The 14,593-nt window shown below is 38.9% G+C and overlaps 1 protein-coding gene across 1 annotated transcript in view; it reads left to right on the forward strand.

Annotated features, from left to right (window-relative positions):
- Nucleotides 1–14,387, forward strand: part of Ing3 (inhibitor of growth family member 3) — a 29,834-nt gene extending 15,447 nt beyond the window's left edge. The window contains exons 5-12 of the mRNA XM_004658583.2: nucleotides 1,371–1,467; nucleotides 4,735–4,806; nucleotides 6,210–6,329; nucleotides 6,769–6,926; nucleotides 7,419–7,612; nucleotides 8,843–9,035; nucleotides 11,838–11,876; nucleotides 13,614–14,387. Of these exons, the coding sequence (XP_004658640.1) occupies nucleotides 1,371–1,467; nucleotides 4,735–4,806; nucleotides 6,210–6,329; nucleotides 6,769–6,926; nucleotides 7,419–7,612; nucleotides 8,843–9,035; nucleotides 11,838–11,876; nucleotides 13,614–13,730 (990 nt within the window). The 3' untranslated portion in view covers nucleotides 13,731–14,387. The remainder of the gene's footprint in view (nucleotides 1–1,370; nucleotides 1,468–4,734; nucleotides 4,807–6,209; nucleotides 6,330–6,768; nucleotides 6,927–7,418; nucleotides 7,613–8,842; nucleotides 9,036–11,837; nucleotides 11,877–13,613) is intronic.
- The last annotated feature ends 206 nt before the right edge of the window (nucleotides 14,388–14,593 follow it).

The following is a 14,593-nucleotide window of genomic DNA, read 5'->3' on the forward strand; positions in this document are numbered from 1 at the left end:
TATAATTATCACTTGTGCCAAGGTCTGAAGCATAACTTGCATTTAAAGATGGAGGGGAACCTAGCCTGTAAATAAAAGAAAAATCACAAATATGTGAATGGTTGCTGCTAACATACAAAATATAAATAATGGGACAATATTTCTAGTTATTCAGTGCGAAGTATATTTCTCTGATTAAAAAAAAAAAGATGGTGCTGGGCATGGTGGCACACGCCTTTAATCTCAGTACTTGGGAGGCGGAGGTAGGAGGATCACCGTGAGTTCAAGGCCACCCTTAGACTACATACTGAATTCCAGGTCAGCCTGGGATAGAGTGAGACCCTACCTTGGGCGGGGGGAGGAGATGCACTAGAAAGATGAAAACAAATGTTAATAATATATCAAAAATATTTTTTCAAATAATTTTTTATTATCTTTTTATTTTTTTTCTTTACTCATTTATTTGAGAGAAAGAAAGGCAGATAGAGAAGGAATGGGTGCTCCAGGGCTCCTGAGCACTACAAACAAACTCCAGATGCATGTGCCTCCTTATGCATCTGGCTTATACAGTTACTGGGAAATTGAACCTGGGTCCTTAGGCTTTGCAGGCAAGTGCCTTAACCACTGAGCAATCTCTCCAACCCTGTTTGTCTTTTTTTAAAGCAATAGGTTTGATAAATAATTGGGAAATGTTAATATTAAGCTTTAAAATACATTAAGATGTTGTTGCTAGTTTGAAGTGTTACATAATTTTTTGAAGTTAGACAAAAGATCTCTAGGGTGAGAGATAATATTTGCATCTTAACTATAGAACAGTAGTATTACAAAGCTTTTTGGGAAAGGAAGTTTCTGGCTAAAATTCTCTTTTGTCTGAGCTTTTACATAAATGTTAGCAGCTATTATAGACCAACACTCCTACCTTAGAGAAATGCATGTACAGCATATAGTTGTCATTTTGCTTATAGGCTAAAGAGCTTCCTTTTGTTACTCTAGGTACCAGTTCTATTATGGCTCTATGAATGGCCTAATTGTAGAGATCTAGGTGAAAGAAATTGGCACTTTCTGAAAAGTCACCAGCTTTTCAGTCCCTCCTTCCACCCTCAAAGCCCTAGATTCAACTGTGCTTTAATTTTTCTAGCCCCACTTATGAAGGTTGCACATAGCACATGTTTTATTTGTGACTCTGGTTTCTTCACAAAGAGATTCGGAAGTTTATTTAGCTGAGCATCCGCCTTCTGTAGATTGAAAACCTCTCAGGTGCACATAATAAACCTGCTGAAGGATACTACACAGAGTCATAGAAAGAGAAAAAGATTGAGGCTTTCTTATTAAACTGACATTTTAGCAGTGTCCCAAATTTTGGTGGTTATCTCTGATCTTCTTTGAAACAGGTAGATCGTCACTTGAGAAAGCTGGATCAAGAACTGGCTAAATTTAAAATGGAGCTGGAAGCTGATAATGCTGGAATTACAGAAATACTAGAGAGACGTAAGTAAACAACAGTTTTTATCAATCATGGACATTATGTGTGTGTATATAACTGAGGAGCTATTTTCCCACAGATGCATTTCTGATCCTTCAGTGGATGGGGGCATCTGGATCATTTAACATGGAGTCCAACAGTTGCAGCCATTTGGCTCATGGACACTGAGAGGGACATGCAGGATATCATCCTACTCACATTTTATGAAAATAGCAGTCAGTCCTTCCATTCTTTATTATTTTCAGTTTGAGGTGGGATTTCACTGTGTGGCCCAGGCTGGCCTGAGATTCAAGGTCCCTCCTGAGTCAGCCTGCAGATTACAGTGATGGCAAGCCTGCGCCACCACACTGGTCCAGCCATTCCGTGGTTAGTGTTCTTATAAGCTAATGTATTTGGGGATAAAATGAAATATATCTATATTGATTTAATTTTTTCCTTTTCTGTGTTTGAAATTCTGATGGTAGCTGTAACTAATTGTATCTCATGCCTATTCAGTACTGTGGACATACTCTCAAAGTGTCCTCTCTCAGCACACACAGTTATGAAACTGCTCTGTCCTTTGCCCTGCCATAGTTTCATGAAACTCAAGGATCAAAAATAAACACAGAGCATTTCTATAACAACATTTTAAAGCTTGATGAAGATGTTCTACCCTGTACGTTTTGCAAGTAAAATCCCTAACTTGTCCTAGGAGGTCATCATTACACATGTCATTTTAATGAACAAAGAGTTTCTTCTCATGTAGTAATATCCTCCTCACTTTGCCCTTTGTTGTCACCTACAGAAAGGCCTTCAATTCCATTTTACTAGGTTTTTTTTTTGTTTGTTTGTTTTGTTTTGTTTTGTTTTGTTTTGATCTTGCCAGTAATAGTATTATGTCCTTCCATCCATTTACATGGCACGGAAGCAGACAGCTTCAGGTTCACTGAGATGAACTTCCAGACCAAGCACAGTTATGGAGGAAAGGATTTATTGAAGCTTATAGATCCAGGGGAAGTTACATAATAGCAGAAGAAGCTGCCTGCTTTCACAGGACCAAACAAAGAGAGAAAAGCACAAGCTAAAAGCCATAAAGCACAGCACAGCACACTTCAGGAACTCCAGCTAGGCACACTTTGCATATCTTTAGATTGAAATCTCAAACCTACCACCCCACCTTAAGATCTGCCCAGAGACACTGCCTCCAGCCAGGTGGCTGCAGATGCAAACTACAAACTAATAAAACACTAAATATATTGGGGACCATCTATTCAAATCACCACATTCTGCTCCTGGCCCCCAATAGATTTAAAAACCATCACATACTATAAATTGTACTCAGTACAATTTCAAAGGTCCCCCAGTCTTGACCTTTTAAGAGAGTAAATCCTGTAAAATCAAACAAGTTGAAGACTTCCAAGATATAAAGGCACAGAGTAAACATTTTCAACTAGTATAATGCCTAGCAAGGAGAGACTAAAACAATACAAATTCAGCCACCATCAAGAAATCATCAAACTTCTGCAGTTCAAGTTCAGTATAACCAGAGACTGACAGTCTCCAGATTTTCCAATTCTACCCCTCCAGCTGGGCAGAGTAGCCAGAGAACACTTCCATCACAGGCCAACAGTGCGCTGTATGATAGCCCTTGCATAGTCCTTGTATTTCCAAAACATCTTCAGGTTTTCATGCAAAGCCATGGTCCATCTTCCAAAGGCTCTTTCAGCCTATCAGAGCATCAGGCCTTGCCTCATGCCACATCTGAGCAGCAGCTCCTGGAACCGTGTGCAATTCATGACTGTGCTTCTCTTTTTTCATGCTTCTGAAACTAATACCAGGTGTGCAAGACAAGGCCATATTCTTAATTTAGGAATGAAATAAGTCATAACCTTGAAAAGCAGGTTCCTTCTCCAGTCACCTCTTTCCAAAAGAGTTTGCATTTCTATGATAGTCTTTCCTCTGACATCCTTTCCATTGTTTTAATGTAAAGGAGTTGGGGCATCTCCTTTCAGATTGCTAAAATGTTTGACAATAGCAGGTTTAGTAACCTAAGACCAGTCTCAGTGCCTGTAATTTTAACTTGCTTGAGGTTTTCCAGAGTAAAAATCTTAAATCTGGGCTGGAGAGATGGCTTAGCGGTTAAGCGCTTGCCTGTGAAGCCTAAGGACCCCGGTTTGAGGCTCAGTTCCCCAGGTCCCACATTAGCCAGATGCACAAGGGGGCGCACGCGTCTGGAGTTCGTTTGCAGAGGCTGGAAGCCCTGGCACTCCCATTCTCTCTCTCTCCCTCTATCTGTCTTTCTCTCTGTGTCTGTTGCTCTCACATAAAAAAAAAAAAAAAAAAAAAATCTTAAATCTCTCAGTCCAATTATCTTTAGCCAAGCACATCAGTCCATTACAAATTTGACCTTGATCAAACTCTCTGGGTCCTTATGCCAGTAGCCCAGTTCCAACAAAGGCCTCTGCAGTCTTTCCTTCCACTTAGAGAGCTCATAAGCCACGCCTTGAAATTCAGTACTGTCTGTACTTAGCATTCTCAGACTCTCATGAGAATAGTCCATAAAACTTGGCTTACCATTCCAGAAGGCATCTTCGGTTGCAAGCACCAAGTCTATGCCTTTTCCTCCAAAACAAAAGTTCCAAAAGATCAACATCCACATGGCCAGGTCCTTTTCAGATAGATTCCGGTTCACTGAGACGAACTGCTAGACCAAGCACAGTTATAGAGGAAGGGATTTATTGAAGCTTACAGATCCAGGGGAAGTTCCATAATGGCAGAAGAAGCTAGCCTGATTTCACAGGACCAAACACAGAGAGAGAAGCACAAGCCTGAAAACCAAAGCCACACAGCATAGCACACTACAGGAACTCCAGCTAGCACACTTTGCATATCTTTAGATTGAAATCTCAAACCCACCACCACACCTTAGGATCTTCCCAGTGACACTGCCTCCAGGCGGCTGCACATGCAAACTACAGACTAATAAAACACTGAATATATTGGGGGCTATCTATTCAAACCACCACAGGCACCCACTGGTGAATTCTCTAATTAGGTAATAGAATTTCTTGAGTCATTTGGTATGTAAGGTGAATATTGAGAGCTGGATGTCACATTGGGTTGACAGAGGTTTATTGGGTGACCCTCAGTATGTCTGGCTGGAATAATGCAAGTCTGTGTATCAGAGCTGGTCAGTCTTTTGATAGTGAAGGAACACATTGATTGTAGTTGGTAGACATGTACATTTCTGTAGTGACACTTAATGAGGGTTTAATCTCTGCCTCTTTTTCTAGGATCTTTGGAATTGGATACTCCTTCACAGCCAGTGAACAATCACCATGCTCATTCACATACTCCAGTAGAAAGTAAGTTTGGTGTAGCGCAGCTAAGTTTTAAATACAATTAGAATTCATTATTAATATCACCAAGCTACTTTCTTTTTTAAATTTTATTTGTTTATTTGAGAGAGAAAGAGAGAATGGGCATGGCTGGGCCTCCAGCCACTGCAAACGAACTCCAGATGCATTCATCCCCTTGTGCATCTGGCTAACATGGGTCCTGGAGAGTCAAATCGGGATCCTTTGGCTTTGCAGACAGATGCATTAATGGCTAAGCCATCTGTTTGTCCAGCCCACCAAGATACTTTCTTATTATTTTTGTGTAACCAACTGAGAACAAATATCCTTTCCTTTGCTTTTATTTATAAATTTTCTTTTTGGTTGCAATTATTTGCAGACTTTTTAAGTTGAGTAAAGCATACTCAGTTTAGGCACAGGTAGTTTTCTGTGGAGTACCTAGGAGCAGAATTATAGAAGTAATAGCCACATCTACTCCCTGCCTTCAGATGTGGGGAGTGCCTCACCTGGACCAGACAGTATTCTCCATCATGCTGGTGCCTGGTCTCTTTATCCTTACCTCCCCAGTGCCTAACCTTATTTTGGGCATGTAATCAGGTTGCATGGCTTGTGAGCCTATGAGCAAAGGAATTCTTCAGTGCATAGATGGGTAGTTGACTAAATGCAGTAGTACATTTTCCTTTTTGACAAGTCAGTTTGGTAGAAAAGAAGGGTTAACTAAAAGCTGTTTTATTTTATTTTATTTTATTTGGGTTTTCTTTTTTTAAATACAATGCATTTAGTCTGACTTTAAAAGTCCCCATAGTTTTTATCAATTCCAATGATGTTCATACATCCCCATAGTCCAAGATCTTTCAACTGAGCCATAATACCAAAATATAACCTCAAAAAACCCATAATGGCACAGGATAAATATTCACACTGCAAAAGATGGCATTGGGCATAGCAAAGAAACATTCAACCAATACAAGATTTAAAACAACCAGGGCAAACATCAAACTTTGTAGCTTCAAGTCCAACAACCCCTAGCCAGTGACAAATCTTCAAGTCCGATCAACAAGTCTCTGGCATTCCAATTCCGCCCCTCCAGCTAACTAAAAGCTGTTCTAAATAGCAGAAATGCTTTGAAATGGGTTTTCCTTTGTGTTATATGTGAAACTTGGTGTATCATCAAAGGGTTGTCTTTGATGTTCTGCTCTTAAAATTTCTTGTGTCTAAAATGCCTCCTTTCTAAATAAAATATTGCAGACAGTTGTGCTTATCCTGTCTTCTCAGATACCATAGTGACCTGTTTCATGGGAAACCTACTTCATAGCTCCTAGTTCATAGCTCCATGGCTTTAACTAGGTAGAAATATTGTGTCCATAGTTCTCTAAAGTTGAAAAACCTGTGAATCCTTTATTTTTATTCAGAAAGGAAATATAATCCAACTTCTCACCATACGACAACAGATCATATTCCTGAAAAGAAGTTTAAATCCGAAGCTCTTCTGTCTACCCTTACATCAGATGCTTCTAAGGAAAACACACTGGGTAAGTTTATTTTCTTCAGTCCAATAGTTCCTTGTTTGTTTGTGTAAAATAGGGGAAATGAAGGAAGAATGACTCATACATTTGTTACCTGGTTAAAGTCTGCATAAAGAGGAGAGAAAAAGGAAAAATGCCTTCTATTCAGCTGACTCCTCCTACACTACATGAAGAATTAAATTTTTGTTTGTTTGTTTGTTTGTTTTTCTGTATTTCAAGGTAGGGTCTCACACTGGTCCAGGCTGACCTGGAATTAACTATGTAGTCTCAGGGTGGCCTCAAACTCACTGTGATCCTCCTACCTCTGCCTCCCGAGTGCTGGGATTAAAGGTGTGCGCCACCACACCCAGCAAGAATTTAAATTTAATAATTATATCTGTACTCTGAAATTTATCTTAAACTCAGTAGCATTATGGTTTCTGCAACCATTTTTATTTCTTTACAGGTTGTCGAAACAATAACTCCACAGCTTCCTCCAACAGTGCATACAACGTGAATTCCTCCCAACCTCTGGCATCCTATAACATTGGCTCATTATCTTCAGGGACGGGCGCAGGGGCAATTACCATGGCAGCTGCTCAAGCAGTTCAAGCCACAGCACAGGTAAACAGCACAAGGGTTCCAGACGCATGTTACACTGTGTTTGCTTTGTTGACCAACTCTAACATGCCGCAGGAGATGTGAGCAAGTAGAGCTCTCTGATACTACATGGTTTTATTCGCAATGGCAGTTTGATGATAGATGCCTTTTTAATTAATAGGTGATGATTCATCATGCACATGACATTCCAATCCTTCTTTCAGGGTTGCTCACCCCACCAGTGTTATCAGCTGGACTCCTCAGCACTTTGAGCATGACTCCTAGCTCTTTCTATGACTTTCTGAGCTTTCTGTTAGACTTAGGTTGGCTGAAGTTTGTTCATTTCTCTAGACTACCTGTGCTCCAATTTAAAAAGTTCCCCTTCCCAAAGGTGTTTCCTAACTTATGTAATAACTGATTTTAAGTCTTTATGTGAAGTAACTTAAGCTTGTAAAGCTTGAGATAAAAAATAACCATATGCACATAAACTGACACGATTATGCTTGTCTCCTTCAGATGAAAGAAGGACGTCGAACATCGAGTTTAAAAGCTAGTTATGAGGCGTTTAAGAACAATGACTTTCAGCTGGGAAAAGAGTTTTCCATGCCCAGAGAAACAGCTGGCTACTCATCATCGTCGGCGCTCATGACAACGTTAACCCAGAACGCCAGCGCCTCGGCTGCAGACTCACGCAGTGGCCGAAAAAGCAAGTAAGTTTGATCATTGCACCAGCTTGTGCCTTCCCTGGTAATCAGCTTCCTTGGCCCTCCAGATGTTAACCAAGGGCAGTATGTAATGGAGGTAGACAGACATGTAGTCTTTCTTTATGCTGCCTGTCTTTGAAGGAGTCGTTTTAAAATTTTCTAGACTCATAAGGGCTTTTTTATTTTATTTTTTTTTTACTAATAAATGATTTTCTTACTTTTTCTTGATCTTTAGGATAAATCATTTTATGACACTATTTTTTGTATATAACCCTATAACTGAAGTTTTCATGGCAAATTAATACATAAATACAAATTATATTATTGGAATTTATTTTTATTCTTATTTTATTTTATTTATTTATTTATTTTTTGAGATAGGGTCTCATTCTAGCCCAAGCTGACCTGGAATTTACTGTGTAGCCTCAGGGTGGCCTTGAACACGTGGTGATCCTCCTACCTTTGCCTCCCAAGTGCTGGGATTAAAGGCATGCACCACCATGCCCAGCTATCCTAGGAATTACTGTTTTTTGGGGGTTTTTTTTTTTTTTTTAGTTTTTCAAAGACCCTACCTTGAAAAACAAAACTAACTAACTAATTAACTAAAGTAACAAAGGTACCTGAATTCTTTCTTATATTCCCAAAATTGATGCTATGAAAATATCTCTGGATTTCATGTGATGATTGTGTGATTTATGTCAATTTAGTGTTGTCACTTTTTCTCTGAGGTAGTGAATATACCTGATGTTTTAGATGTAATGAAAGTCAAGCCAGATGAGGTGATGCACACCTGTAATCCCAAGACCTCGGAGGCAGAAGCAGGAGAGTCACTGCAAGTTGAAGGTCAGCCTGGCCTACATAAAGAGTTCAGGACTGCCAAGGCTACAAACCAAGACTATGTCTCCAAAAAAAAAAGAGTTGACCTTCTAGGACAAAAGTAGTTATCTAAATATATATATATATATATATATATATATATATATATATATATATATATGTATTTGTAAATTATTTTTGTATAAATAATTCCTAAAAGAATCAATATAGTAAAATATCCAAAAAACTATCAAACATATCTCTAGAAACCAAGATTCTAAGTAAAACTATGCTACTACAAACAATGCTTTAAATACTGCTTTTAACTCAGATGGCCTTAACTTGGTGTTAGATATACTAAGAATAGTTCATGAAGACTTCTGGTGATGAGCAAGTAACACGGACTTGTTTTCCTTTTAGAAACAACACCAAGTCTTCAAGCCAACAGTCCTCTTCTTCCTCTTCCTCCTCTTCCTTGTCATCGTGTTCGTCATCTTCAACCGTCGTGCAAGAAGTCTCTCAACAAACAACAGTAGTACCAGAATCTGATTCAAATAGTCAGGTTGACTGGACTTATGATCCCAATGAGCCTCGATACTGCATCTGCAATCAGGTAAGAGGCTGATGTAGTGTGGGTCTCTGGTGTGCACCCTAAGTAATCAAGGAAGAAGACAGCCCATCCATTTCTTAAGCATCTTCTGGGTCTGATTAAAATATTCTTGTCTTGTGTATGAATTTTTCATCCTTATAAATGGAGCATGTTTGCTACAAGTGCAGAGTTTTAAAGAAAAACATGAGGTGCTCATGATCTCAACCATGAGGCATTACCTGTAGGGAGACACTCAAGGGCCTCCTGCATATATGTTGGCTAATGTAATAAAGTACCAATAGCCAAGTAGCTTTTCCAACAGACATTTGTTCCCAAGTTTTGGAGCCTGGAAGTCTAACCCAGGGGCTATTTGATTGGGTTCCTGGTGAAACTTGTAGATAGCTGCTTCCCCACGGGTACTTGTGAGCCGCAGAGAGAGGGACTACAAGCTTACAGGAAACGGGAGCCAGCTTTGGTCCTTAAAGGTCCCTGGTGCTATCGGGTCAGAGGTTTCCCAGACCATTCTCATTTTATCACTGTTGCTGCAGTATAAGGAACTGGAGAGATGCAAACACTCATTTCTTGACAGTTTTGTACATATGTATACAGAGGTGTGATGTGTATGTGTCTATGAGTTTGACAGAATCACAATATATATCTTTTCATAACTACTTTTCTTTACTGAATGAAGTATTCTAAACATGTCTTTCCTTTAAGATCATTTTCAATCTCAGTTTTCTCTAGTACTGTGTACTGAAATTCACTTAATCAAAACCCACATATACATTGTTACAGTTTTTATTTATTTTAAACCAACAACATCATAGACACATTGTTTTTAAGGTAATCATTTTATATCTAATGTTATATTAGTTTATTAAAATATCTGCTGGGGTATTTTTAAAAGTGAATTGCTCAAAGTTGATGAGCATGCTTCTTTCTTGTCCCTTTCCAGAGGTGAGTATGAACCACCTACCAGTTTGATAGATTTATATAACTTGATCATTTTAAGTGATGTTGGTATTAAGCTGTGTTTTTGGGGGGGAGTTTGCTTATCTTAATTTTTTTTATGAATTAACTCCTAATAGTGTTGGATGAATTTTTCTTTACTTTTATTATGCACATTATAAATGTTTTGCTTGCTTTATATGCTTTTATTGTAAAATATCAAGTCTATGTCAATATGACTATTGTTCTTGAAGTCATCCAAATGGGGCCTATAGATATAATTCTGTGAGCAGGAGCTTGCTTAGCATGTATAAGATCTTGGGCTCAGTCCCCAACATAGCAAAATAACAAAGAACAACAAGAAAAACTCTCTGTCCTTTTGCCCTTCACTCACTTCTGTGTGCAGGATTGCCTATTTCTTGTTCACTCACTTGTCATAGTGGGGGTTTGCCTGTCTCTTGCTCACTCACTTTTTGTGGGTTTTTTTTTGGGGGGGGGGTTGCCTGTGTCTTGTTCATTCACTTGTCATTATGGGGAATTTGCCTGTCTCTTCCTCTGCTTCAGTCTCTTCACATGAAATCTTTTGTTCTCTATAATTATGCTTAATGGTGTGAGTTGCCAATCTAAGCAGTAAAAAAAACTAAGCACTTATTGGCTGTTGTACCATAACCTGATGAGCAGTTTTTAGTACCAGTAAGAAAATCAGTTCTGTAAATAAGACATCTGGACAATAAAAACAAGTCTATCTACCAAAAACCAAATCAGATTGACCCTAGATTTTTCATCCATAACACATAAAACCTTAGAAGGTTATGGAGATATCTATGTAGAATTTTTGAGGGAAAACCTGAGCCCTAACTCCCCGTGTCTGATTCCCCTCCCCTGCCTAAAAAAATTATTGTTATCTATGGATGTTAGGAACACATCCAACCATTTGTGCAGAGAATGAGTGTGCCGTCTACTTGGGCCTGTCTGCAGTTCCTTAGCTGAGTGCTGCCTGGGGTTCCCATGCTCGTGTCAAACACAGAGGGCCATGGAGTAGGTGGCTAGTTGAAAAGTTTCAGTAAAACACGATTGACTATACAATGTTAATGATCCAAGAGGAAGGAAAATCCTTCAGGTTGTAATTAACTAAAAAGAAACTGTAATTTTAGAGCTGGAGAGATGGCTTAGTGGTTAAGGCGCTTGCCTGCAAAGCCAAAGGACCCAGGTTCGATTCCCCAGGACCCACGTAAGCCAGATGGACCATGGGTCCATACATCTGCAATAGCTGGAAGCCCTGGCATGCCCATTCTCCAACCCCCGCCCCCGCCTATTTCTCTTCCTCTCTCAAATAAATAAATTTTAAAAAGAAGAAACTGGGCTGGAGAGATGGCTTAGTGGTTAAGCGCTTGCCTGTGAAGCCTAAGGACCCTGGCTCAAGGCTCAGTTCCACAGGTCCCACGTTAGCCAGATGCACAAGGGGGCGCACGCGTCTGGAGTTCATTTGCAGAGGCTGGAAGCCCTGGTGCACCCATTCTCTCTCTCTCCCTCTATCTGTCTTTCTCTCTGTGTCTGTCGCTCTCAAATAAATGAATAAAAAATTTTAAAAAATTTTAAAAAAAAGAATAAACTATAATTTTATAGTAAGGACCACCACAAAGGTGATTCCCACATCATAGAAAGTTCGTTCAGACTTCGAAAGAGCTAATAATCGCTGGGCATATTCCCTTGCTCCATAGGCTTTTGAAGATCAAAAGACAAAATCCTATATCCCCAGTTTTAATTATATATTCAGTGAATTTCTCTGTATTTTATAACATTATTATCGACCACTAATGTACATTTAGATCATTGTTCCATGCTTATTATAAGGTGATCTAATTTTGTTTCAACTAGGTATCTTATGGAGAGATGGTGGGGTGTGATAACCAAGATGTAAGTATTGAATTTTTCTGTGTAGGAACATAAAAAAAGTCTGGGTTGTTGATAATTCAATATTTTTCTTACTGTGCCTCTCAGCCTGAAAATCATGTTTGTATTTATATTGTTGTTCTAACTGAAGAATCTTCTTGTCTACAAAACGGTAGTGCCTTAACTTCCTGCTTACATTTTTCAAGTAAATTTTATGGTGTTAGATTTTTTTTTCAAAAGTGTTAGTTTTGATAATTCTAAGTGCTCTCCTTCTCTTTTACTAAAGGTAGTATTTTTACTAGAGTTTGGGCCCTTTATTACTATATAAATGGAATCTTAAAATAATACATTTTGTTTTTAGGAAATATGATGTTAAGGATTGAGGACAAAATGTGAGGTTAATTCTCTCATTAATACAGCATTCCTACAGCCTTTGACTGTGAGGGTCAGCTGATGAGAGCTTCCCTATAAGAAAATAAAGGAGATTTAAAAAGAAGGAATTCCTGTTTCCTTTTCAGGAAACTTAATTTTGGTTTAAGAAATGTTTTCCTTTTAATGCTGAGATCATTTTTGTCTTAAGTGTCTTTTGACTTGCTCCTTTTGTCTCTCTCTACTCAAAGAGGTGATAGCCATGATGAATTCTGTGGAAGTACTGATGTGTTAGAATCCCAAGTTAACAAGAGGTTATGTTTGCAAAACCAGCTGAAGGAGGAGGAGATTGCCTTGCTGGGGCTACATTCATGTATTTCCATTTTCTTGACAGGGTGGGGGTGTCATGGTCTTGTGCCAGGGGCAGGCCCTCCTGCTGTTAGGTCTAGAGTTGCCTGTGGGCTGCTGGTGGATATTTCAAAGTAGCATTACTCACCTTTTCAAGGGTACCACTGTAGGATGTGAGGGTGATCTGGCTGTGACATCTGTCATCCCATTGATCATCAGGATTGGTTCGGCTGATCTATCAGGATTGATTCGGCTGATCTGGCTGGCTAGGCGGGTGTCCCCTTCCTCCCTCACTGCCCTATCTGCATCCTTCCCGAAGCTGTGCGCTCGGTCAAAGAGGATGACCTTCTAATAGAGAAGGACTGGCCTTCAGTCAAGGGTATACCAGTAGCTGTGTGCTCCTGCTAGAACCTCCAAACAAGCTCTCAGGGGTACCACTGTAAACTCTCTTCTAGGCTTCCAGTGAAGATGATGAGTGAGCTTTCTGAGAATAGCAGCAGCATGTTCTCTGGGATTCCTTTCATTCTATTGTGTTCTGAGTGCCAGGACTTTTGGGGGAAGTGAAGAATTGTCCAATCTGTTTAATAGAGGAGAGGAAGGGTTTACTCTACGACTAGAGCACCCAGAAAGGAAACTCAGCCTCTCACCTCATTTATGTTCTTAATTAGAGGTACCTATTCTACTTCATTAGAGTACAATCAAGGCGGAATACTTTTTAAATCTGTGAAACATATTTATCTTCATAAAAGATGTATTTTACTTTTTGCCCTTGAGATGTATCACCTGGCTGTCCAGGTAAAAATAGGTAACTTTGAGCTCCATATTTCATCGTAAGGAGTGAAATCCATGACCCTCCACTTTCAGAAATGCAAGTTTTCTGTGCTTCCATTTCCTCATCTATAACATGGACCAATTGAACTGAGTTTTCCTTAAATCTTCTCATATATAAGAATTATGATCTCACAGATTTGATTTGGGTTATATTTTAATGTATTATTATTATTTAGAAGCATTAAAACCTTTTTTAAAAATTTTGCTTCCTAGTGTCCAATAGAGTGGTTCCACTATGGGTGTGTGGGACTGACAGAAGCACCAAAAGGAAAATGGTACTGTCCACAGTGCACTGCTGCGATGAAGAGAAGAGGCAGTCGACACAAATAAAGGCGTCCTCTCATTGAAGGAGGAACGACCCTCCCTCAGCATTTTATATAGGACTCTAAGAAACAAAAGAGAGAAGAAACAACTCACTTTCAGGCAACCACTTAAAGGATTTTCATAGACAATCCTATAAGATCTTGAACTTGAATTTTATGAGTTGTATTTTAATAATGTAAGTAAATTATTTATGCACTCCTGGTGTGCTATGAATATTATTCCAGTTAGCCTTGGATTATTTCTGTGGCCAACATATGCAGACATTTGTACTCCTCAACCATTTTCTCAAAGTAATGGGCATTCTATAATTTAGACTTCAAAGAATTCCAACGATGAAGATTTTAAGAAAAGTATTTTATATTGACAGGTATATTCTGCTGCATGTACTGTACTCCAGAGCTGTATGTAACACTGTACATAAAGGGTTGCAAAAAAAAAAATCCTAAAGAGGATTTAAGATAATGGTTTTTAATGCCTTTATAATAAGCTTTGTTTCTTTGTGAAACTCATTCAGCAGGCTGAAAGAAATGGTTCATGTGATGAAGTGGGCTGGTGTCCTCTAGAGTACCTGGGTACATAAACAGAAACTCCTGTAGGTAAAAGCTGATTCGTGCCATTAGTCTTTCTATGTTTCTGCATCCAGATAGAGTGCAGCTCAAAAGGGTGGGGGCGGGGGGCAAGTGGGAAAGGGTGTTAAAGTGATACATTTTTATACCAAATGTGTTTATTTTTTTGTGCGAGTAATCCTTAAAATTGGAATTGTACTAGGTGTTAAAATAAAGTTTTTAAAAAATTACTTGTATTTATACTTTACACAATTAAAATTTCTTAATTATAATTGATTTCCAGTTTTCATAATCTAAAAAGGA

The sequence above is a fragment of the Jaculus jaculus genome, chromosome 10, assembly GCF_020740685.1.
Source record: "Jaculus jaculus isolate mJacJac1 chromosome 10, mJacJac1.mat.Y.cur, whole genome shotgun sequence".
Taxonomy (NCBI): domain Eukaryota; kingdom Metazoa; phylum Chordata; class Mammalia; order Rodentia; family Dipodidae; genus Jaculus; species Jaculus jaculus.